We start from the raw sequence: 23,296 nt of genomic DNA, 5'->3' as shown, positions 1-23,296 counted from the left end.
GTATATTATAGTTTGATATTCCTAAATCAAAACAGAACACTCATTTTGGAAAAAACAATGCCATTCACGGATGCGCACCGAAATAACACAAGGTGGGAATTAAAAGTTAAAGTTGATGTGTAGACTATCCCTAAGCCACAACGGCCTCCTGACATAAACTTTACTATCTATTGTTCTTGACCTCAGGGAAAGGTGCACCAAGGACTTGATTATCTGTTACATTACACCTTGGGTAGCCATTTAAACATCTATGGTAAATATAACACACTCCCATTCTGACCTGATTGCACTTTGCACTGGTGTAAACGACTGCACAAGGAGCACATCTAAATATACAGCTTTTCTAGCTTTTAAGGCTAGAGAAGACCATTTAGATCATCCCATCTGACCACCTGTATAACACAGGCCAGAGAGTTTAACCCAGTAATACTTAAATCAAGCCCATATCTTGTGGTTGAGCTTGAGCATATTTTTTTTAGAAAGATGTTCAATCTTGATTTAAAGGCTTCAAGTGATGGAGAATCCACCACATCCCCTTGGTAAGTTGTTCCAATGGTTAACGGCCTTAACTATTACAGATGTGTCCTATTTCTAGCCTGAATTTATTGAGTTTCAGTTTGCAGCCACTCAACCTTGTTATGCCTCTGTCTGCTAGAGGAAAAACCCTTCTACTATCAGAAATCTTCACTCCCTTTTCTAAAATGTATTGAAAAATGTCATAGTTTGCCTCTCTCCAAACAGCACGGAGTTTATTCTTTGGTTCATTTACCTGACACGTCCCATCTATTTACAAGTTTCATTCTATTGCAGGCATATTCCTTTTTCAACTAACATCTGTCAAAACCCCTTCAAGCAACATGGGAAAAAACAAGACAAAGCAAACAGTTGCAAAATCCTACCTGAAAAATAGCTATCCAGGCATAGCCAATGTTATCAAAATTAATAGCTCCATTGTGCGGGTTTACATCCCCTGCCTTGCATACGTTGTAATATTGGTTCCAGTTTATGCAAGCGCTCCTGTTGCTGAAATCTGGGTTATACAAATTTTGGTTGTAGGAGTCCATGCTCAAGGTGCACTCCACCCTGTACTCCTTCCTGTTTGGGATATTGGAGCATTTCTGCATGCCGTTATCCCGATGGGACGAGCAGATGAATGGATTCTCCTCCCCTTCCGGCTGGTAATATGGCTGCCGTAAAGTAAAGTTGTATGTCCTAATGGGAAAAAAGCAGATGAGAGAGAGAGTCAGTGTCTTATACCATAATTTGTTTCATCAGAAGGAGATGCTGTGGCCTGGTAGATGCTGATTTTGACACGGGATTTAGAATTGCTTTTCTCCTCAGACTCCCGAAGTAGGTTAAAACAAGGTATGGATGGATCACAGGGAAAGAGTGGCAGAACCTCACCTAAAAAAAAATCTGAGCGGACAGGAGTTAAGAGTGTTATTCTAAACCAGCAGTCTTGGGACTGTAGTGAATACAGTGAGGAAAGGGAGTGTAAGCCTAGGGTTAGTAGAACTCTAGTTAGCAGACCCTGTTAACCTAGGGTTTGAGTGTCTACACATATTTGTAAGCCCAGGTTAGGAATTGTTGAATCCTGGGTCCCAACCTGGGGTTCCAGTGTCTACATTGCATTCTGCGGGCCCGAGTCCAACCACTCATATTCCAGACTTCCTAGCACCCTCCAAAAATGTGGCCGCTCTAGCCCTTTGTCCACCATGCAATATGGCTAAACTTGACTGTCCACCAAATTGACTTTCCAGAGAACAAAGAAAGTCGGCCCATAGGATTGTGGGATACTTTTGGCAGACTCCCAGAGTGCCAGTTCAATGGGGTTGCATCAACATTGCAAAGCAATACGGCTTGAACCCTGGGTCCTGGCTTGATTCAGGCTTGGATCCTCCCCATGGGATCCTGGGACCAAGCCCTGGTTTAACATGATTTGTGTGTAGATGAAAGCAGGGTTTGGCTTGAGCCTGAGTTTGACCCTGGGCTTACACTTCAGTGTGGACGTACTCTCTAACTCCAGACGATGGAAAAAAGCGTCTAGGGCTGAGTCATTTCTTGGAATAGCAGAAACCGACTGACAGACCAGGACAACACCACCGTAATGATGGAGGAAAGAATGAACCCCCCCCCCCCAAAACCCACAAAATGCTTACAAGCATTTCCAAATTCTCAAATGTGTATAGGCTCAATCCTGCTCCTACTGAAATCAGTGGGACCCTTGCCACAGACATCATCAGGAGTAGCATCAGGGGGACAAGATGACAAACAGCATTCCTGGGACGGAGGGCTAATTGATCCCGGAATCATCTCTCTGGGGAAAGGCTCAAATTCTTATTGCCTGCAGCGTTTAAAGGCAGAATGGCCAAAGCACTGGAGAACGTACTCCGGAAGTGTGGGTGAACTAGAAGACCTGATAAGTCTTCTCCATCCCTAGTTTTTTATGACTGGATTTTATTAGATACCCATAGTGCATCGGACCTTGCACACTGACAGTCTGCCTTTTAATATTGGATCACAGTAGGAGTCCATTGGCAAATATGGATGACTAATAGATGGAGAACTCTAAGGGTCTGCTCTGAAGACCTGAGGAGTGGGCAGGGCCTCAAGTCTTGCTTACAATAGGAAACTGAATAGCCTGAGATTTCTCTCTCAGCCACTCCGTGCCCAACCGCCCACAGACACAGAGTTTTTCTTTGTAATTAGACAGACACTGGACATCAATTACATCCAGATTTCTTAACTTCTCCTTTCTATGAACCCAGACAATAACCAGGTCTCCACAATGGTCTTCTTTGGAGCTGTCTTCCTGTTCATTCTCTGTTCTATTCACTGGCTGCCCTGATGGATGCTCAGATTTTAGTGACTGTCCCAATGGCCTGTGAAATCCCCCAAAAGTCTGAATTTAATGCTCAAAGTTTGAGGTTAGGAAACAGTTATACCCTCCTGGCCTAGTGCCTTTCATCCAGCCCTCATCTTTCAAACACTTCCATGCTTATTAAAGTGCAGAAGTCAGTAATTAACTGAGAAAGATGTAGGATAACAGGGATTAAACAGTGTACAGCTCTTCCTCAGCAACGGCCTCTTACAGAGTGTCAGTTCTGGGATCCTGCAAAGAGATATAGTTAAAGCTGCTGATTCTCCCTCACTGCCAGACCAGGTGGGTCCTATTAGTTGCAGCAGCCAAGAAATGTAAAAAGACTTGGGATTTCCCTCTTGGGCAGAGGCAACTCAGAGCAGGGGCAGGGAGGTTCTGCAACCCTACAAACAACTAAGTTGGAGAGGAAGCTTATGTTCTGTGATCCATAAGAACACAGGAAAAACACTGGGATCGGGGAAAAGCTTTGGCCACTAACCGGGCTAATGTGTGTGTGTACTATGTTGAGTGTAGGCCTATTCAACGAGCCTAATACAACGTCCATTGAAGCTCGAGGGAGTTATATCATTCGCTTCCAGGGGAGCTGGATCAAGCCCTAAACCAGCGGCACTGTTCCTAGATCAGAACTTAAGTCACTTCCCTGCCCCAGCTGGGTTTGTTCCTGCCCCCGCCATACTCCACTCCATCTCCAGCATTGCAATAGCTACCTCCACTTTTTATCCAAACTACCAACCAGCTACTGGGCTATCAGACATTCCCTGCCCACCCCATGGTTCCATTCCTTGGAGTATCCTCAGGGCCAGAAGGTGTTCAGAGTCACCCTGATTATACTTATTCATTGGCAGAGAGAAAGAGTGTTGCCATGACCCAGGATCAGTGGCATTATGGAAACCAGCCAGGCTGGAGTCTGCAAACAGGGAGGGCAGTGGAATTATCACGCTAGCTGGCAAACATCAAAGGAGGATGAATGCTTGATGATCTGTTTATTTACCTTCTTAGAGACGTGAAAAAGCTGCATGTAAATGGTGTGATGTCCTGACCCTGAAAAGCACTCCTACAAATGCCATAATCCCACCGTTTGGCCATTGTTTTAGCCAGTGGGTAGACGTGCCTTCAGCTCCTCACTCACCAGCTGTCTAGGGACCACAGACTCAGCCAGCCAGGGAACCGCCCTGGAGTCAGATGGAATTGAGTCCAAGCATAGAAGCTGGACGGGGCAAAACTCTGAATTCTAGTAGCTTGGAGAGTTGAATTCCAACTCCCATACCCAGGGCCAGGCTATGGTGCTGCAGCACAGCTCTCCTGACAGGACCCCTCTGAGCTATGGGTAGGAATAGCAGCTGCAGGGGGGAGGCCTGCAGCTTGCTGCATCCATATCCATACAGAACCTGTGGTCCCTGCCCTGGGCTTGCCCCATCATTGCTCTCTGCGCTGGCTTATGCAGGGCTGGCGTGGAGACCCTTTGCAGCACAGCAGGTGTGGAGGTGAGCCGCCACGGCCAATGCTGCTCACTTGGCGAAACGCCTGCCGGCGCTGTAACAACCCTCTCATCCCCCTCCCAAATTGGTGGGTCCCCACCTGGGAGCCAGCGCAGCGTTCAGCGGGAGTGACCCCACTTGCGCACCTCCTGTGAGGGAAGAGGCCGCAGGCCGCACAGAGAGAGGCGACGGCTGATGCGCTCTCTCCTGTTCACTCAGAGGGCTTGTTAAGACTAGAACTAGCTTCCCCGAAGCACCGTCCTTTGCCTCAATTAAGCAGCGACCCGGTGTCCGTCTCCCACCTGGCAGGCCTGGAACTCGTCTCTGAACCAGACTCATTAGTCTACAGCTTGGGAGATAACATTTTTAAAGAGCTGGAACCAGCGCCAGAGGTTCTCTCCACCTCAGGTCTCCAGCCGCCCCGCCACCCTATCTCTGGCTGCAGGCGGGAACAGAATGTTCCCTAACGCTCGGCTGCTTGAACTCTTGCACACACAGGATCCCCCTTTCCCGCATCACCTCCTTTTGTTACAGAAGCCCTCGCACTTTTCCCTTTCAGGCTCAACAGTGAAATGTTCCCAGGTGCTATTCAGCAGGTCAGGCCTGGGCAAGAAGCAGGGGGATTGCCTTGCATACCACGGCAAGTTATCACCTGAAAAGCTTGCCCACGGCAGCTTGGCTTTAATGAAATATTTAATCCTTGCTGCTCTCTGATAATTACTGGCCGTGGAAGGGATCCAGCTCTGCTGCCCACTTGTCGATGCTGCTTTTTAAAATAAGTTGAAACGCTGTGTTTGAATCAGTTGTTGAAATGGAAAGATTAACAACGCAGGCTGCAGTCAGGCGTAGCAAGGAGAGTGGCTGTAGCTTCCTGCTGTCCCCCACACACCTCAACCTGACAGGCAGCCCCCAGTCCTGGCCTCTTCCCACCCACAGAGCTTGATCCATGTCCCTAAACTCAGACCTGCAACCCCCCTGCTTCCAGTCCTGGGCTTGTCCCACAGCTCTGCTGATGCTCCTCAATCCTGACCTGCAGCCCTCCTGCTATTCCAGCCCTGGGCTCTCCCCCCGGGCTCTGCTGATGCCCCTCAATCTCAGCCTGTAGCCATACGCCCTGGGTCCCCCCTCTCCCTCAGCTCTGCCAAAGCTCCTCATTCCCACCTCACAGCCCCCCGCTAGGTCACCCCTGGGTCCCTCTGGAACAGAGACGGTCAAACATGGCAGATCAGGCGCTGGGCTCCTCCCACCTCCACAGCTGTGCTTTGAAGGGTCTAAGAAGACATACCCCTGGAGAAGGAGTGGGCTGTCCTCCCATGAAGGCCCTGGAAGATGCCCATTTGTCAACCTGACCATTGCAACTGTCTCTTGAGGTAACGGCTGTTCTCCTGCAGCACAGCAGCTCTGAGGGGAGCGAGGAAGCAAGCAAGGAAGGAAACCAACAGGAACACCAAACAATGTCTCTCTCCCCATCCTTCCCTGTGGGGAAACCTCAGCTGGCTTTCCTTCGTTTCTTACGGACCACAGACCAACAGGATTTTGCCAGGGCCACCTGCTTCCACCTCAGAAAGAAGGCCCTGAGAATTGTGGAGGAGCTCAATGGCGCTGACCTGTCAGAGGAAGTCGGAGGCCTATGAGACTGTCCAGACTGCTCTTCCAGGGCTTCCACTCCCCTCACATGACCCACCCCCCACAGCTCCGTCTCCGATACCTGGTCATTTTGCCCCATCCAGCTCTGGTACCAGGAAGCCACAGCAGAGATGCAATTCCTGGTTCTTCCCCATTCTCTGCCTACAAAAGTCTGCTTCTGTTCTTCACTGCATGCCTTCCTGAGGTGTGGCTCCAGTGGTCTCATAATTAAGTGTGTGCGGGGTTTGCCAAAGGCTAAGGGGTTTCACAGGTGGGCAGGAGGCAAGATGTGGGTACATGCAGGTAAGAGAACCCAGTTATAGGTGCAGCATAGGGCCCCACAATATCTAGGACTGGCCGTGTTCTTTGTCCCCAACAGCATCACAAATGTGGTTAGGTTGGCTCTACCATAAGGCCTGCTAGTTAACTTCAGTTTTATGCTGCATTCTGCTGTTAATGGTTGCCACACCACTGTGATGCCATGTCGGTGTGTCACTAGCCCAACACTGCCAGGTCAGGAAGTTGGGCCAGTCCATTAGTTCTTCACATCTCCATGTCACCGTAGCCAAGTTATTTTGTTGCTGCACTATGGTGCAACGGCATCCCGTACTGCTGCCACAGCACAATACAAAGCCCCAACAATGCCACGTGGCGACAGATCACCACCACTTTCCCTGCAGGTGCAGTTATTGCAGTCCCATAACATCACTCATTTTTTTCCTGCAGTATCAATTTTTAATAGGTATCAGCTAGCAACAGGTCTGAAACAAAACCCTGGCTCCAAACTTCATGGCATGGGTCCACCTCCAGAAGTGGCCTGCAGCAGAAATTAACTAATTAGCAAACTCTAGAGAGAAGCATGGCCAAGAGCAGCCATTCTGTGGTTCCTCTGGAGTCCTCTTTCTTGCTGAAAGAGTCCAGTTTGCCTCACTAAAAGCAACTCCCCTCTTGGTGCACAGAACAAACTTCAGACAAACCCAATTTCCAATTAAAAGCAATTTGGCTTTTCAATAAATCCATCTCCAGGCATGTCCCTGGGAAGAGCACGCCGAGCATTAACAAGGAGCGAATCAGCCATCTCAAACTCTTTCTGTTGTTGCAGAATTTAAAAAAAAAAAACCCAAAAGCACATTACCGAGAGCTGTGTGCTTATCTCCAATCTGATTTAATTAGTCTGGGATTCAGTTTATGGTTCTGGAAGGCTAAGATAACTGGGAGCTTTAATTGCTGCACGGCCGGTGTGTGCCTTTTCACTAATCTTTACTTACACCTGTAATTTCTGGGGCAAAGCAACCGAGTGTCAGAGCCTTGGACTTCTCACACTATTTGTCTAGCGCCCGAGCGGATCCACTAGTACCAGTAACGTTGACGTGCTAGTGTAGACCAAGAACAGATACTTACCACTGGTAAACCCCGCAGTGGGATAAAAAAGTTTAGCGTGAAAAGTGCTACTGCAGACATGCTATCTGCTCTGTACAGCACCACGCACATCTAGGGTGCAATGTAACAGATTGAATAAAATCAATCAATAGATAAAGAAAAAAGCAACAGGGCTCAACAGAACTTAGACTTAACTTTTCAGAGCAGGGGCTGGGTCCTTGTTTCAGTGAAGTGCATAGGGAACGTCTAGGTACTCGCTCATGAGAATTTAATTAAATCCTGTAAACATGGACATACTGCTTTACTTTTAACCTATCGTTTTAAGCCTTCACCTAAGTCCTTCTAAAAAGTTAGGGCACTCAGTAACTGTGTTCCAGGGATGGCACAAACTTCATAGGGCAGCGCGGATGGTAGGATTTGCTCTGAACATCATTCACTGTGAAGTTTGTCTCCTCTGCCCCCTTGGTAATTGAAACACTTCTTAAACAAACATCCAATCAGCTCCATGGATCGGGAAATGGAACGAGTCAAATGGATAATTTGCTATTTAATGGTGAACTGAGCTAGTTACACGTCATTGCCCACCCAGCCACCCACGGTTCAGCCTGCTCTATATGGGATTCTATGATTTTTCTGCTCAACTGCTGCCATTGTTGTTTGGAAAGTCTGCCTTTGACTCCTTCCACAACCCTGTTAGCTCGGTGAGTAATGCCCGTCTATCTGCCACCTCCAGCACTAAAGTCCTTGCCAGCCAGACCGACCTTGGGATGTGGAAAGGGAGGACTGGTGGGAACATCTTGAATAACAAAATCAGACCAGAGGGCAACTGAGAACACATCTGTGAGGTTTTCAGCAGCTCTGGGTAGATTTACTTTATGGAATCCCAAAGTGCAGGGGAAGTCACAGCAAAGATACTGAGATGTAGGCCTGAGGTAACGAGCATAATGCAACTAGAGGAACAGAACCGCAACGGTCAGCTCCATCTCCTCATGATTCCAGATTTCAGGAGCCTCGTGGAGCCATTAGCTAAGCAAGCAATAATGCGAACTACAAGAGATTATCTGGGGGTGGGAGTGGAGAAAGAATAGATTTTTCTGTTATAAAATAACAAAAATAGCTAGCTCTTCTCTGGCACTTTTCCTCAGTAGTTCTCAAAGCTCTTTACACAGGCAGACAGTAGCGTTATCCCCATTGTACAGGTGTGAAAACTGAGGCTCCGCTATTAAGCGGTTAGCTCTAAGGTCCAGTTTAGAAGAGGTGTGTAGGGAAGATGTGCCCCTAGCATTCATCTCTGCAATTAAAACACCTGCTTCAAGACAGGGCTATCCATTGACCAAATCTCTGAGCCTGCACCAGCCATAATCTTGTCGGAGACTGTGCGGTTTAGCAGTTAAAACGCAAGGACTAAGCACCTGGAAAGTCCCAGCTAAACCAATGGCTCCTGTGCAGTTTATTTTATTCATCCAAGCAGGCATTTTTGAGAGAAGCATCAGTAAACCAAGCTGGGAAATTGCTACCAACACCGCAATAAAAAACTGGAGTCTGCTTCTCTGAGCTGAAGTGGCCCAGGGGAAATAAATGACATCTTATTTATATGGAATCTAGGGCCTGGAATTAGACAGAAGCTTGGGAGCAGGGATCTCTCCCTTATATGATTTGCTTCAGGATGGCACAAGCAGATGCAACATCAAACGGGGGTAAAGGGGCTCAGCACCGCTGAAAATCCAGCTGCCTATTGCATTTGGTAGAGATTTATGGGGCCTGAATGCTGGTGAAACAATTCAGTACGAAACTCTGGTTTTTCTTTGACCTGTATAATTCGCCTTTGCCGTGGAGAAATAGCAAACATACAAGCTCAGCCGTTCAGATCCCTTTTTTCCCAGGGAGAACCTTAGAACAGCTCCACAATGGAGCTGGACAACTCACATCAGCTGGGGATCTCCCTCTCCTTCCGTCTCAGGCCCCATCCATCAGATAAAACCCTGTTCCCTGGCTCAGGGAAGGGGTCTAGCCATCATCCCCAGCGTCAGATATCAGTCTTCCCCCATCCCAGTCTTTCCCTTCCTGTTCTTGAAGCAGTTGGTTTTATGGCCCCTTCACTGGAGAGCGGAGTGAATAGGGATTGCTATTTACTCCTTATTTGCCAAGGCCAAGGCGAGCTCTCCGTGCCCTGTCTCAGGGCCTCGCACTGAGCCCCATTTCCGACCCACAGGACGTGCCACACTATACAGAGCATCTGCATCTTGAATCGAAGAGACAGAGACGGCACATTAAAACAGTGCATCTTCCCGGCCTGCCTGAATTCCTCCTGCCCACCCACAAGCCTCTTTCATTCCGAGGGAAATTTCCATCCAAAAACAGTCTGAAGAAAAGTCCGAGTGCTGTATTCCTACTGTCCTTGTTATGCGATCGAATGCTGCAACGTCACACCAAGAGAGGGAGATTCTTGTGAAGGATTAAAATGTGCTGAGACACACGTGTGTAAGTGTGTGGAGGTTTTCAGGGGAGAGAGAGCAGGAGCGCATGGAGGTAGCTGAAGGATTTGGGGGGAGGGCGGGGGAGAGAAGGAGGAGTAAAGAAACCAGAAACCCACAAACCAGAAGAAAGTTTGCTTGGAACATAATCAGCAGACATCCACACTGTCTGCAGTTGGGCCGCAGAGGAACAATAGGCATAGGCATGCAACCCGGGTATGCTGGAGGTTGTGTGTGGGTGGAAGCCACATGGGTGCGTTAGATCCTGTGCTAATTATCCCTTCAACGTGGCCTTCTCAGGCAGTTTGATTTTTCAGCAGCCCGCCAGGCTACAAAATAACCAGGGAGAGGAGGACTGTCATCAGAGGTGAAAGTAAGCCGGTACACCCCGCTACGGCGTACCGGTAAGAGCCGTACCAGGACTGGCTTTCCAAGAGGGCAATTTAAAGCCCTGGGGTAGCGGCGGCGGGGCTGCGGCAGAGATTTAAAGGGCCCTGGAGCTCCAGCCACTGCTACTGCCCTGGGGCCCTTTAAATCCCAGCCTGAGCCCTGCTGCCCAAGCCCCGGGGTAGTGGTGGTGGGGCTCTGGCGGGGATTTAAAGGGCCCTGGAGCTCCAGCCGCTGCTACTGCCCTGGGGCCCTTTAAATCCCGGCCTGAGCCCTGCCGCCCAAGCCCCGGGGTAGTGGTGGTGGGCCTCTGGCGGGGATTTAAAGAGCCCCAGAGCTCCAGCCACCGCTACTGCCCCAGTCCTTTAAACCCCCGCCAGAGCCCTGCTGCCCAAGCCCTGGGCTCGGGCAGCAGGGCTCAGGCAGCTGCTACCACAGCGGAGCCCCAGGCCCTTTAAAGCTCTGCCAGAGCCCAGAGCCCCGGGGTAGCAGTGGCAGCCGGGAGCCCCCAGGGCTCCTCAGTGATTTAAAGGGCCAGGGCTCAGCTGGAGGTGACAGCTTTTCCTCATCCAGCCCATAGGTATGAAAGACCATAAATGCCACAGAGCCACATGTCTGAAACCCACTAGCATTGACTCAGCACCCTCAGCCTTCCAAGGGAGACAGCAACATGCCGTTTTGAGTGCAGGGGACTTGCGAATGAGACGCAGAAACCTGTGGTTTGTGTCACCGGTCATGGCTAACACAGAGCCAACACCCCAAAGAGCACCGGCCAAACCTTTCTCCCTTTGCATCGTGCTGTGCGCTGGCTGACTTTGCAGCAAGGTAACTGTAGTGCAGGCTGGTAACGTCTCTTTAAAATTAGTCCTGTGCAATCACCAGAGCGCCTCCTATTGGAAGGGGTCTCTCACATGATGCAGACACACTCAGGGTCAGAGTCCATAGGAGCCAGCTTGCTATATATCTAATAAAGAGACTTCATCCCCCTGGTCTCACTTTGGGTTCCTTAAGTACTGGGGCTGCTGGAAGATACTCTCAGCTGCTTGACGGTGTTAGAAAGTGCAACCGTAATCAGAGCCGGTGCAAGGCATAAGCAGATTAAGCAATTGCTTAGGGTCCCGAGCAACTCAATGGGTCCCCCTATTTGCAGTCTATTATGTGTTGTGTGTAGGGGGGCCCTCAAAATATTCCTGCTTTGGGCCCCCAATGGGCTAGCACCGCCTCTGATACTAACAAACCATGGGGACTCCTAGCAACTGCCTAGTTTTCCTCAGTAGTTAAGGAGCTCATCCCTGTTACCCGGGTCTCCTGAGTTCAGTTACAGGGCGAGTACTGCAAAGGCCTTCGAACCTGTAAGGAAAATCTAAGTATTCCCACGTCGCCAGGAAAGGCGTTTCTGCCCCTCGGGGTGCTTTCTCATCTTGCAGGCCTGGTTATCCAGAGTTTTCCTGGAATTACAGCAGCCTGTGGTCTTAACCAGGGGAAGGAAAGGGCATTTTAACCCCACATGCTCTAGCTCCTGGGTTTGTTGACAAGAATATGGCAGCAAACAGAACGGAAGTGGCTTGGGCTAAGCAAGGTCGTTCCACCCAGCGAGGGACAGGGTGCTTAAGGTCCAGGCAGCGTGTTACACTTCAGACTCCTTGTGTGTCCTCCTCTGGAGTTAAGACTACTAAGCGGAGGAGAAACAAAAAATCCCCCAGAGTGACGGGGAGTTGGAAACCCGTGTCTTGGATCCTGGCAGGTGAGCTCAGTACACAGGCGTGTGTATTGCGTCAGGGAGAGTCACTATGAGAAGGAGGATGGTCTTGTGGTTTAGGCGTTGGCTGGGGACCTGGAAGATTTGGTTCAGTTGCCAGTTCTGCTGCAGACTCCCAGTGTGAGCTTGGAACAAGGCACTTGCCCTCTCTGGGCACCAGTTAAAAAAAAAAAAGCAATTTTGGCCAAAATCTGTTCTGACCCATTCGCGGCATTTTGGATGACATGCCCTTTGAAGCAGCCCAGGCTGGAGTGCAGTAGATGAAGCATTGTAATGAACCAGACAGATGTCAAACTAAGCAGAAGCTCATTACCTTCAGTGGCCCCCAACTCTGGAACCAGGAGCACACTGGTTGCTAATGGCTGCGGGGGCGGGTCAGGGCTCCATCTCTCATGGGTAATTATAATTAGGATTCCATCCAGAGCAGAGCTGGATTTTCAAAGGGGGAGAGACCAGCTGGATTGATGATTGGACAATTAGCAGCTGATGGATGCCAAAGCCCACTTGCTGTTTCATGTTTAAATGTGCGGACGGAGACACATGCCATAATCACAGAGCATGGACAAAGGATTCAAAAGTGATCCAGGCAGGTGTGACCAATGCCTGCGTGTGATATCAATCCCCCTAATCTTCCACCCTGGCTATTATGAAAACTGTCCATCCCTGTCCAGTGTAATCAGACACAGTGCAATGCTCTAAGGCACACATGAGTTTGTAGCTATCTGTCCTCCCAGCTGCAAGTCAGTTAATACATGTTTGTCTTCCCAAATCAACCTTTTCCATTGCACCCTCTCTCTCTCCTGGGTTATGTTTAACCTCTTGACTTGACACACTCCCCCCTGTACATTAAAACTGGGAAGAAGGAGGGCAAATGTGGCTAGTGAAACAAAAGCGTGGGGAGGGAAGAGAGATGGGCACCATGCCAGACATTTCTGCTAGAGGATAAATGTTGTCTGCAGCTGTACCACCTTGGCCGGTGATCTAACAAGAGAGGTAGGGTCAGATCTGGTCAGTGCATTGGCGGGAGACTTCTGGGGGAAGCCTGCTTAACTAATGATTTTTGAAGCTGGGAAAAGGTTCGCGTGTGAGGTTTGGAGGGAAGTTTGGCTTCGTTCTTACATGAACAGACCTGTTCTTTTTCTGCTTCTAGTTCGCTCAATTTTGCACCTGCACTAAAAATCACTTTTTAAAGAAATGAATATCCTCCACAGAGGGCCAAACCCCGCCAATGGGCATCAAAAGCTCTGAGTAACCAGTGCTGCTCCTTTGGGTCTATGGTGCTAGGGAGGCCACGAAATTGAGACTCCACTTTCCCCCCTTCCCAACCCACTACTGGCACTGCAGCTGTTCACTGAACAACGGCTGCTCTCTAGTTACTGTAGCTGCAATAAGAAAAAATCCCATGACATGACAGGAATGTAGCAAAATTAAGATCCTTTTTTGGTGTTGGTGTCCAGTTGTACTGAGTGGCCTGTCAGCAAATCCAAATGGGTAAAAAAATGCAAAGCAAAACCATCATCCAAAGGTAAAGAGCCGGTGAGATCCATGAACCAAACGGAAGCTACTCATCTGAAACCGCCTACCTTGTTCAGGGGGACAGGCCAGCCGGTTATATTGTTATTTGCAAATAGACATCCTTTGCATAATTTGCTAATGGCTGTGAATCCACTCATCACTAGACCCCTGTGCTGGGAGGACAAATTCACCGGAAAGGAAGAGTGAATTAGCACCTCTTTCTCTGCCAGCTGGCCTGTCTGTCTGTCGTGCTTGCTGCAGTTGAATGTTGGCTGTCTAGTGGAGATGCAGCATTAACAACTCCGTCCAGTTCTAACGCAGGCAGTGACAGTCCAAACTCCTTGCCCACTGCCTTGCAAGCGTGCCTCAGTGCTGACTCAGAGGAACTACCCTCCAGGAAGGAAGGCAGTAGTTTTGCTTCATCTACAGGCTTTGGAGCTCACGATGAGCATGCTCCTGCCAGATGCTGAGTGCCCTGGATGTCCCATGAAGCCAGGGGGGAGTTCAGAGCACTCAGCACTTCATGGGATTGGGCCCTTCAAGAGGAAATTCCTCTCCATGGGAAATCAGACTGACAAATCCACTGGCTTAACGAAAGCCAGAAGGACCAATTAAGCTACACTCACAAGCCCCTTTCATACAAACCCACAGAGCTGTCTGCAATGGCCTATACCTACTTCCTCAACGCTTTAAAAAAACCAGGCAGCCAAAGGCAGGGCAGCGTGGAGCGGCTCCGGAGTTAATTAAGACCGCAGTACTCGTGTTCTATCTGTCCGGCAGCGTGAGATACATACGACACATCACAGCTCTTTCACTGAACTTCTTCAAAGGCTCTGAGGAGGAGAAAAATGCTCTTACGAATAGCGGCATGCGAGGAACAGCCCTCCAGCAGCCTGGGCAAGCCAGAGGTGACCTGGATTCTTTTTCTTTCTAGAGTTAAAGGTTAATTCTGGATTGGTGGCTGGCAGGGCCAAGCATCTGGATAGGCTGCTGGGTTGAACCTGTTGCTGACACACACACAGGCAGAGTCCTTCATTTCGGGTGCCAATCTCAAGTGATGTCAGATCAGACACGCCACACAAGAAGCCGTGGGAATGACACCTCAGAGGAAGGTCCCCTCTGCTCAGCTTCCTCCCACCACATGGATCTCTGGACCAGGGGAGCGCCCTCATTTGGGAGTGGGGAGATCACCATGGAGCTGGTGTTCAAGATACACCTTTGTCCCCCACGCTATTTTTATTCTTCTCCTCAGGAAAAAAGTCCCTGCAGTCCCTGGAAGTCTGATCTGTGTAAGAACCTCTGACCGTGGCCTCCTAGGTATGGTCATCTCTGAAGTTTGGTGTAAAATGTCAAACTGTCCAGACATCTTCTGGCATTGACGACCTCAAAGAGAGGAAATTAACTAGAAACTGTAGTCAAAGGGCCAGAGGCAGATCTCACTTACACTGGTTACTCCAGTTAAACGTCATGGGTCTGATTCTTCCCTGCCCCTTGTATAGTCATTTACACCAGAGCAAAGTGGGTTTAAAACACCATCATGCTCATCGGGTAGCATTTTACATCACACTGGTGTAATGATGGCTGCAGAGAATCAGGCTCTGTGATTGCATGGGAGTCACTCCCAATTTACAGGGGTGCTCGGGAAATCAGAACCAGGATTCTAGTCTTTGCCCACTACCCAAGCACCACCTGCCCCTGTCTCTTGTTCTGGACTGTTGTCCCCCTCCGGCAGATAAATGGAATGGGAAAAGTTCATGCCTGCCTCTTTTGTCTTGGCCTCCAGCAGCAGGCCCAGAGTGAGAGGAAAGCTGGGGTGTCTCCTTCTGCCCAACGGGGCATGCCAAAGGTCTAGCAACCATTGTCTTAGGCAGAGGAGAACAGCAATGGGCTTTAGGGGCACATTTAGGGAATGTTTGGCAAGCGACTCTAAATTACCACAATCTCATTCCCATTTCAGTACAGACTTCTATTCTCTTCGCCTCTGTTTAAAGCCATGGCTTAATTTTGAACCTATGTCCGTTGCATAAGGGTTTTTTCTTCCTTTTGACTGCTCTCCCTTGAGCTGAAAGGCATGACTGAGGGCCAGACGCATCTAGTTCAGACTCTGAAGCACAGCAGCAAGGGGGGGAAGAACCTACCTGGGCACTAAAGCAAATGGGCTGAATTCTCCCCTCAGTTACACCCATGCAGCCCTGTTTACGTCAATGATGTTGGAACTTCCTCGGTCACAAGCCCATCTGAGCCACCACATTTCTTTCCGCTATTCAGGGGGGTGGCATTGAATACGGCACGTATGTCAACATCTACCACAGCTGCACGGATGGCACTGAAGTTATTGGGGCCGTGCTGAAATACATGGGGCTGTGTCTGTAAAAATGAGAGCAGAATCTAGCCCTCCAAGAGCCTTTAAGGATGCCCGAGGGGACAATTATTCTATCAGCAGGGTGACCACAATGAATATTTCAACGGGGATTGGTTCTCTGTCTAGCAGGGCAAACCTCAAAAGGTTTGGGGCAGGGGTGGCCAACCTGGGGCTCCGGAGCCACATGCAGCTCTTCAGAAGTTAAGATGCGGCTCCTTGTACAGGCACTGACTCCGGGGCTGGAGTGACAGGTGCCAACTTTCCAGTGTGCCGGGGGGTGCTCACTGCTCAATCCCTGGCTCTGCCACAGGCCAGGCCCTGCCCTGCCGCCACCCTTCCCGCCCCCTCCCCTGAGCCTGCCATGTCCTCACTCCTCCCCTCCAGAGCCTCCTCCACGCCATGAAACAGCTGATCAGGAGGTGCGGGGAGGGAGGGGGAGACACTGATCGGTGGGGCTACCGGTGGGCGGGAGGCGCCGGGAGCGGGGCGGGGCAGCTGATAGGGGGCTGCTGATGTATTACTGTGGCTCTTTGGCAACGTCCATTGGTAAATTCTGGCTCTTTCTCAGGCTCAGGCTGGCCACCCCTGGTTTGGGGGTTCTATTCCACTCAGCTACGCTCTCAAAAATTCAGAAGATGATTTCAGAACTCTTGGTCTTGACCCTGCTCCCACTGAAGTCAACGTGGGTGCTGCCATGAATCTTAGCAGGCGCTGGACTGGATTCTTTGAGACTGAAAAGCTGCACTGGATTCTTGGAAGAACAAGCTTTCTTCTGAGGTTTGCAGTCAAGTCATAAATCGCCCAGAAACATCCCTTCCTGTGGGATTTCACTGCGCTTGCCTCTGTGAACGTTTTGCTGGCACCCAGAAGCGCAGACTCGGGGGGATGAAAAAGACAGACGATAAAGTACAAATTTTGATCAAGCCTCAGCAATTATTCACTCCCAGTTTGGGGCCAAGCTTTGGGGTGGTTTGTAGGCAGAGGCCAGGGTGGTGGTGGTGCTGAGTGGGGCTATTTGAAACAAACCAAATGCAGTTTTAGGAGTGATCACTCACTCCACAGGGAACAAGAGTCAAAGTGGGAGTTCTGTTGCAACATTTGGACATAAGGGGAAATATACGAGCCCCGCTCCTTCCTTCAGGGCTGCAGAGGGCCCCTGATGCAATGGAACAGGTGCACGGTATTTCACTACTACTCCAGTGTAACTAAGAGCAGAATCAAATCCAGAGCATTTGCACCCCCCTAATCCTTCTGAAGCCCAGCTGCTGGCAACTCCCTGTACATCCCCGAGCAACTGGATTTTTAGGTGGCAGACATGGAAAAGTTGATCCACAGCAACTTGGATCCACCTGCTACTATCCCCGGTAGACCAGGTGTGCAGGAAAAGTGTGGGCTGCAGTAGTAGCCACAGAAGTGCTGCCATGCCTGGAGCCCAGGACTCCCTCCCTCGGCCCCAAGTCCGGTGACTCAGGCTTAGGACAGGGAACCCAATTTAGCTCTTAATGATAAGGATTGAGCCCTTGATTAGAAAATCCTGCAGTGCCTTTGATGCGGCTAATGGACGTTATGTAACAGCCTGTTCCTCTGTGCTGGTTAGTTTTTGTACTTAGCAAGTGATCCCCGTGTGGTTAATTTTTAAAGGCTCCACTTTGCAGCAACCCCCCCCACCAAAATCATAATTTTGACTACGGGGACGCAAACCGGTCAAAGAGATTAGAGAGACCCGCCTATGTCAATGATGGCGTTCTGCTCCAGGCGCCCAAAACACTGCGCTCACACTGTGCTTGCCCACCATAAAATTGAAATGCAACCTCTCAGAGCCCCGTGTTAACACAGCCTCGTGAGCTTTTAAATGACAACTGTGTGATTAACTTATGACTGATGGAAAGTCCCGAAGTACGCTGCGCGGTCTTTGATTGGCACTGGCTAGAGAACTCTGGGTCATTGGTATCAGAGCAATAAGACGTAGGAGGGGGAAAGTGACATCTTGGACTCAGAGGGCAGCGGATAGCTACAGAGAGATCTGAACATGCACAAAAGTTTTTATCTGAGGTTCTAAAAGGGCTTCATAGCATCATGTCTCTCAGCATCGCTGGCCAGCTGAATAAATGTTGCAGGGTCTGTTTTATATAATAAACAGAGGCCCAGAGACGTAAAGTGACTTGTCCTAGATCACGCAACAAGGCAGTTACAGAATCAGAGTGAGATCGGCCCCAGGACTCCTGCATCAGAACTGAGGGACGGTCTCTGCACACTGGATAAGATGCAACACGTGCTGCAAATACTAGGTCGTCACAAATAGGATATGATGAGGTAATGGCGGGGGGGGGAGGGACGGATGTCATAATCCATACGCATCAGGGGACAGAGTTAAAGCTGCACATGCAGGCTGAACTCAGGCACTTCCTCGCTCCTGGGTGGTTAACGTCGATCTTTAGTGTTCTCGGAAGTGAGATTGTTCTACAGGATTTTCGTTATGAATCCAAACCACAGTTCATAGTCATCTGGGAGTTTCCAGAAATCTTCATGTATTCAGTCTGGATCCCGGTTGGTGTGACTGGTAAAGCGGGTGTTAGGACATACATGAAATGAATATGGGCTCAATCCATAACGCTCAGATTCAAATCCAGATCCGGAACTACCCACACTTCAGGGAGGTTGGTTCCGGCCTAGGTCTAGAGGCTTGGAGTTTTCCCGTTGATATGCTGAATAGCTTTCGAAACAAGCAACTGCATTTGTAGAGCCATGTTTCAAGATATGCACCACTTACAAGAGGAGCAGTGACAGTGACCTGAGTGTCAGGGGGAGATCCTGACTCTCAGATATGGCACTTATATATCCCGAGCTCCCTTTATAATCACTGCTACTCCATTTACTTGTCTTAGCAAGGCAGTTTTGTTCTCCTAGGGGTTCCAACTCTCTATTCCCCACTCCCCGATTTTTGACTTTTTCCTAACAGTTCTCTCGATGTCTCTTCCCCACCCCAGCCAGGTTTTCCCCTGCTTTCTAGGCCTTCCTGGTTTCTCATCAGTGTTTTCCTCCTTTGAATAGGAGACAGCTACTTGCATTAAAACACCAGCTATCCCAGTTCTAAGACAACATGGATTTGAACGGCATTCAAGCTCTCGCTTTTCCCCCTGACCTGTTGCTGCACCAAGAGGGGGAAAAAAGCCTTAGATAAAAGTTCAATCCATTTACAGTGAGAGATTTCGATCCGCCCAGGAAGATCTGATCCCCCAACATCCATCTCTCTTCCCTTTGTTAAAGGGCCTGCAGAGGTGTTTCTCTCCACTACCATTCTGTGACTGAGCCTAGTGTCAGACTGGGCTCTTCCACCCTGCGATTCTCCAGGGCTTCTTAGTCACAAGGGGTGGCAAAGGTGGCTGAGGGACCCATGTGCTCCACAACCCGGACACTATTCCCTGTCACGATCTGTCCACAAGGGACACATACCAATACCTGTCGTGCCAGGACTCTTCTGATCACTAATTATAAGAATGAAGCCCCCTTTGCATGTGGCAATAAGATCTCTATCAGGAGCAGCAGAAGTGCCCTAAAAGTGTGTGTGTGGGGGCCACCGGTGACCGAACCGTGGCAGCTCTGCCTCTTCCACGCCCCTCCCCCCGAGGCGCCACTCCCACACCGCCTCTCCCCCCCAAGACCTTGCTCCCGTGCCACCTCTTTCCTCCCACCCCCTGCTCACGCCTCTCCCCCGGCTACTCCCGTCGCTCGCCCGTATGGCCGGAAAAAGTGGAAGGGCATAGCTGTTCCGGCACCCCGCTCTCTCTACTGCCCTCTAAAATGACACTCTACATATTCATAGCATCGTACAAGCACCGACGAACTGCGTGGCTGTAAGGGAGCTTTGCAGAACATTATCCTCATTTTACAGACCGGCAAACGGAGGCACAGAACAGCTAAGTGACCTACCCCAAAACTGCACTGTCAATGCCAAAACTGAGATGAGAGCGCTCAGGCTGCTGGCTGCCAGCCTCATCTTCCTTGCACTACAGCGCACGGCGCCCACTTTTTACAGCGTGTGAAACGTGTATTTGCAAACACATCCTATAACAGACCTATTGGTACAGCGCAGAAAATGTTCATTTTCCAGAGAGCTTTTGCACTCTCTCTGTCAAGAGAGCAGGGTCTGATTTTGGTCTATTCATAGGGTTCCACCAGGGCATTCTCCAAAAACTACACTGAATGCGATCAGTGCCTGAGCAGATCCTCATCAGGGGGTGCGCGTGCATTCTCATTAAAGCATCTCCTGAGCCCTTCAGTAAAATACGATAATACGTGATGGAGGCCTGATTGGAATCACCTCCAGCTTTCGTGTTTTGGGGCAACGCAGAGGCTTGTTTTGGGAGGCCCTCTCCCAACAATCGGCATTTCCCCTCCCCCCCTCTTTCCTCATGGAGCACAAGGGTTTACTCATTCTGGGGGAGAGGGGGCTAAAAATTAGCGGAGTTTACTACATTGCGTTTCGTAGTCAAGGTATCTGTCCAAAGAATGAGTTCATTCAGACGACTGAAATTATTGTGTCATCCGGGACACAGGACAAAGCCGAGGCCTTATTGCCCATCTAGGGAAAATGCCCCACATGCAGCACAACTCCTGGCAGGAGTTGAGGAGGAATGTGTCACATATTGGGAACGATACCTGCAATTGTCACGTTCAAGGAATTGACGGGGCTTCTTTAATTTGCGTTTGGGGTATTCGTGAAGACAACCCACCAGAACAAATGCTAGCATCCTAGAAGCCATCAGGACACCGAACAAGCACCCTAGACAAGCACGCTTCAGGCTAAAGTTTAATTGCACCGATCAGGAAAGGAACTTGGGGAACCAGAGCGGCGGAAGGAACCTGCAATGCTATAGATGACATTGTCATGTGACAAAGGTGAAGGATCTCAGGAGTAGCTTTCATCTAGCACTGAACAATGAGCTAGATGAAAGAAAAAGGAGAATAATTTTATCCTTCAAACTACTATGCCTCTCTCCCCCTGCTTCACTGCTACCTAGATCCTTCTGGGTCCAGCCCCTCCTGGCTGGATTCCTGACGGAGTTTTAAAGAAACAGAGCACACATCGTCATCACACGCTTTACAGGGGAAACGGCCCTATGTGATTCAGAGTCAGACAGCCTAGCAGGGTAACCAGCACTTCCCACCAGGAATAAACGGCTGCAACACATGTTTCGGAACACACACACACACACACACACACACACACACCCTGACATTTCTGCATCTGCTGTTGCAGTGTTGCCAACTCTGGAGTCTCACAAGATTTGACGTTTATCTTAAATCCTCAGCTCCTGGAGTGATGAAGCTCAGCTTTCATTAAAATAAAATGTAAGAGCCTGTCTCCTGTGGTTGTAAAAAAAAAAAAAAAAAGCTTGGAAACGTGAACTCTAAAGGTGCAGAAACCAGAAGGCAAATATTAAAAAAAAAAAAAAATCCCAAATGTATACTTATTATTTTAAATCTCATGATTTTTAGGCCAATCTTGTGATTTTTCAGTGCTTGAAGTTAGCAATGCTGCTATTGATAGCGCTCATATTGACATTGTTTGGGACCAATCTGAAAAATCAAGGGCAAAACTCCAGTTTGATTTGAACCAGAACCAATTTTTTTCATCGAAATCAAAAAAACTCAACCAAAATTCACTGCTAATGGATCAAAATATTTTGCGTCAACTCAGACAGAAATCGAATGGGTTTTTTATTCATTCTGAGTCAACTGAAAGGTTTCAGACAGCTCTACGAATTTTGTTTTGACTTTTTCACTTCGATGTGACTATTTTGGGGTCTCTTCCACCTTTTTTTTTTTAAATGGCCAAATTTGAATTCAAAATGCCATTGTGAACCATAAAAGTCAAAATGAGACATTTACAAATGGTCAAAACAAAACGTTGAGGGTTTTTTTGAAAAACACAACACAACAACCACCAAAAAACCCCAACATTTTGCTCCTGGGCAAAACTATTGGTTGAATTCAACCCAAGTTTTGCGAATAGTTTCAGAGCAATGAAAAATGCATTTTCAACGGGGAAAAGAGAAATCTATTTGTCGAAAAAATGTTGCCCTGCTCTAGTTGACTTCAGTGACAACGCCAGTTTACAGCAGCTGAGGAACACACACGTTGGGCTAAATCCTGGGAGGAGAACTCAACAAATGGACCAGTTCAATTCAGTTCTGCTGGGCACACCTATTCCTAATGGGGCAACCTTCCTTTTCCTGCCTGGGGCAGTGTGAAGGAGGAGATATTTGTATGGAACCCACAACTTATGCTAACCCTGCTAGCCAGATACATAGAAACGTTTCCCCGATAGCTGGAGCGGGAGAGAGAAAAGACGAGACAGTGAGTTTTCTGCTGTACTTACATTGCAAAGTTGCTGTCTAGGAAACACCTGTTTCTGAGCAGCCCTGCCCAGAGCTGCACACCGACAATCCCAAAGATGAAAAAGACAAAGAAGCACAAGAGAAGGACGTTGCCTAACATAGGCAGAGTATCTAACAGCAGGGTAACGAGTATTCGCATACCTGTGGGGAGAAGGAGAAAACAGGTTATGTGAGCCCTTCGAGCAGGACACAGCTAGACACAGGTGTTATGATGAGCTCCACACATTTAGGAGAAGCTTTCTCATCACTTTCGCAGCTTCAGAAGCAAGCTCGCAGCTTCTAAGCGTGACGAGCTGTACAGTGGCACATGAAGTGACGTTATCTTCTGCAGTTATCTTGGGTCCATCTTCCCTTTTCAATGGGAGATGGACCCAAGTCAAAGATCAGTACTTCCCTAAGGGCTGGATCAGGCAGTCCAGTTCTGGCTCATCTCTCACTTTTCAATTAGAGGTATTACAATCTGTATTACAGGGTGGCCTACAGATTAGGGCCCCATCGTGCTAGGTGCTGTACAGACACACACACAGAGAGACTCTCCCCATGCTGAAGAGACTGCAATTTAAATAGACTTGACAGAGTGCGAGAGAGGAAACAGAGTGATGAAGTGACTTGTCCAGTCACACAACTGGTCGGTGGCAGAGACAGAAACAGAATCCCCGGTCTCTGGCTCCCAGTCCAGTGTTTTAGCCGCTAGCCTAGGCTAGTTGCTGCAGGTAGAGGAAAGATGCAAAAAGATCCCAGATTCTGTACACCCCAGTCCAGGTTTGGAGGGGTGCTCATGTGTAGGGTTCATCTTAAAGCTGCTGCTGAATATTCAAAGGCCATGAAAATGCAAAAGGTTTAGCGTCACGTGCCAAAAAGATTCAATTGTATGTAGCATGTATTTCTACAAAGCAAGGTTAAAGGTGGGATGTTTAGAAGTGCCCGGCATTGTCCTACCTCTGTTGTAGGGTGACCAGATAGCAAGTGTAAAAAATCAGGACAGGGGGTGGGGGGTAATAGGTGCATATATAAGAAAAAGCCCCCCAAATCG

The 23,296-nt window shown here is 49.0% G+C and overlaps 1 protein-coding gene across 1 annotated transcript in view; it reads right to left on the bottom strand.

The window, feature by feature from the left end:
* Positions 1-23,296, bottom strand: part of CACNA1H (calcium voltage-gated channel subunit alpha1 H) — a 477,272-nt gene that overhangs the window by 155,274 nt on the left and 298,702 nt on the right. The window contains exons 6-7 of the mRNA XM_074965057.1: positions 22,245-22,404; positions 900-1,212 (exon numbers count right to left, since the gene is read on the bottom strand). Of these exons, the coding sequence (XP_074821158.1) occupies positions 900-1,212; positions 22,245-22,404 (473 nt within the window). The remainder of the gene's footprint in view (positions 1-899; positions 1,213-22,244; positions 22,405-23,296) is intronic.

Source organism: Natator depressus, chromosome 10, assembly GCF_965152275.1.
Source record: "Natator depressus isolate rNatDep1 chromosome 10, rNatDep2.hap1, whole genome shotgun sequence".
Taxonomy (NCBI): domain Eukaryota; kingdom Metazoa; phylum Chordata; order Testudines; family Cheloniidae; genus Natator; species Natator depressus.
The sequence above is the reverse complement of the archived record's forward strand: the minus strand, read 5'-3'. Positions and strand labels throughout refer to the sequence as shown.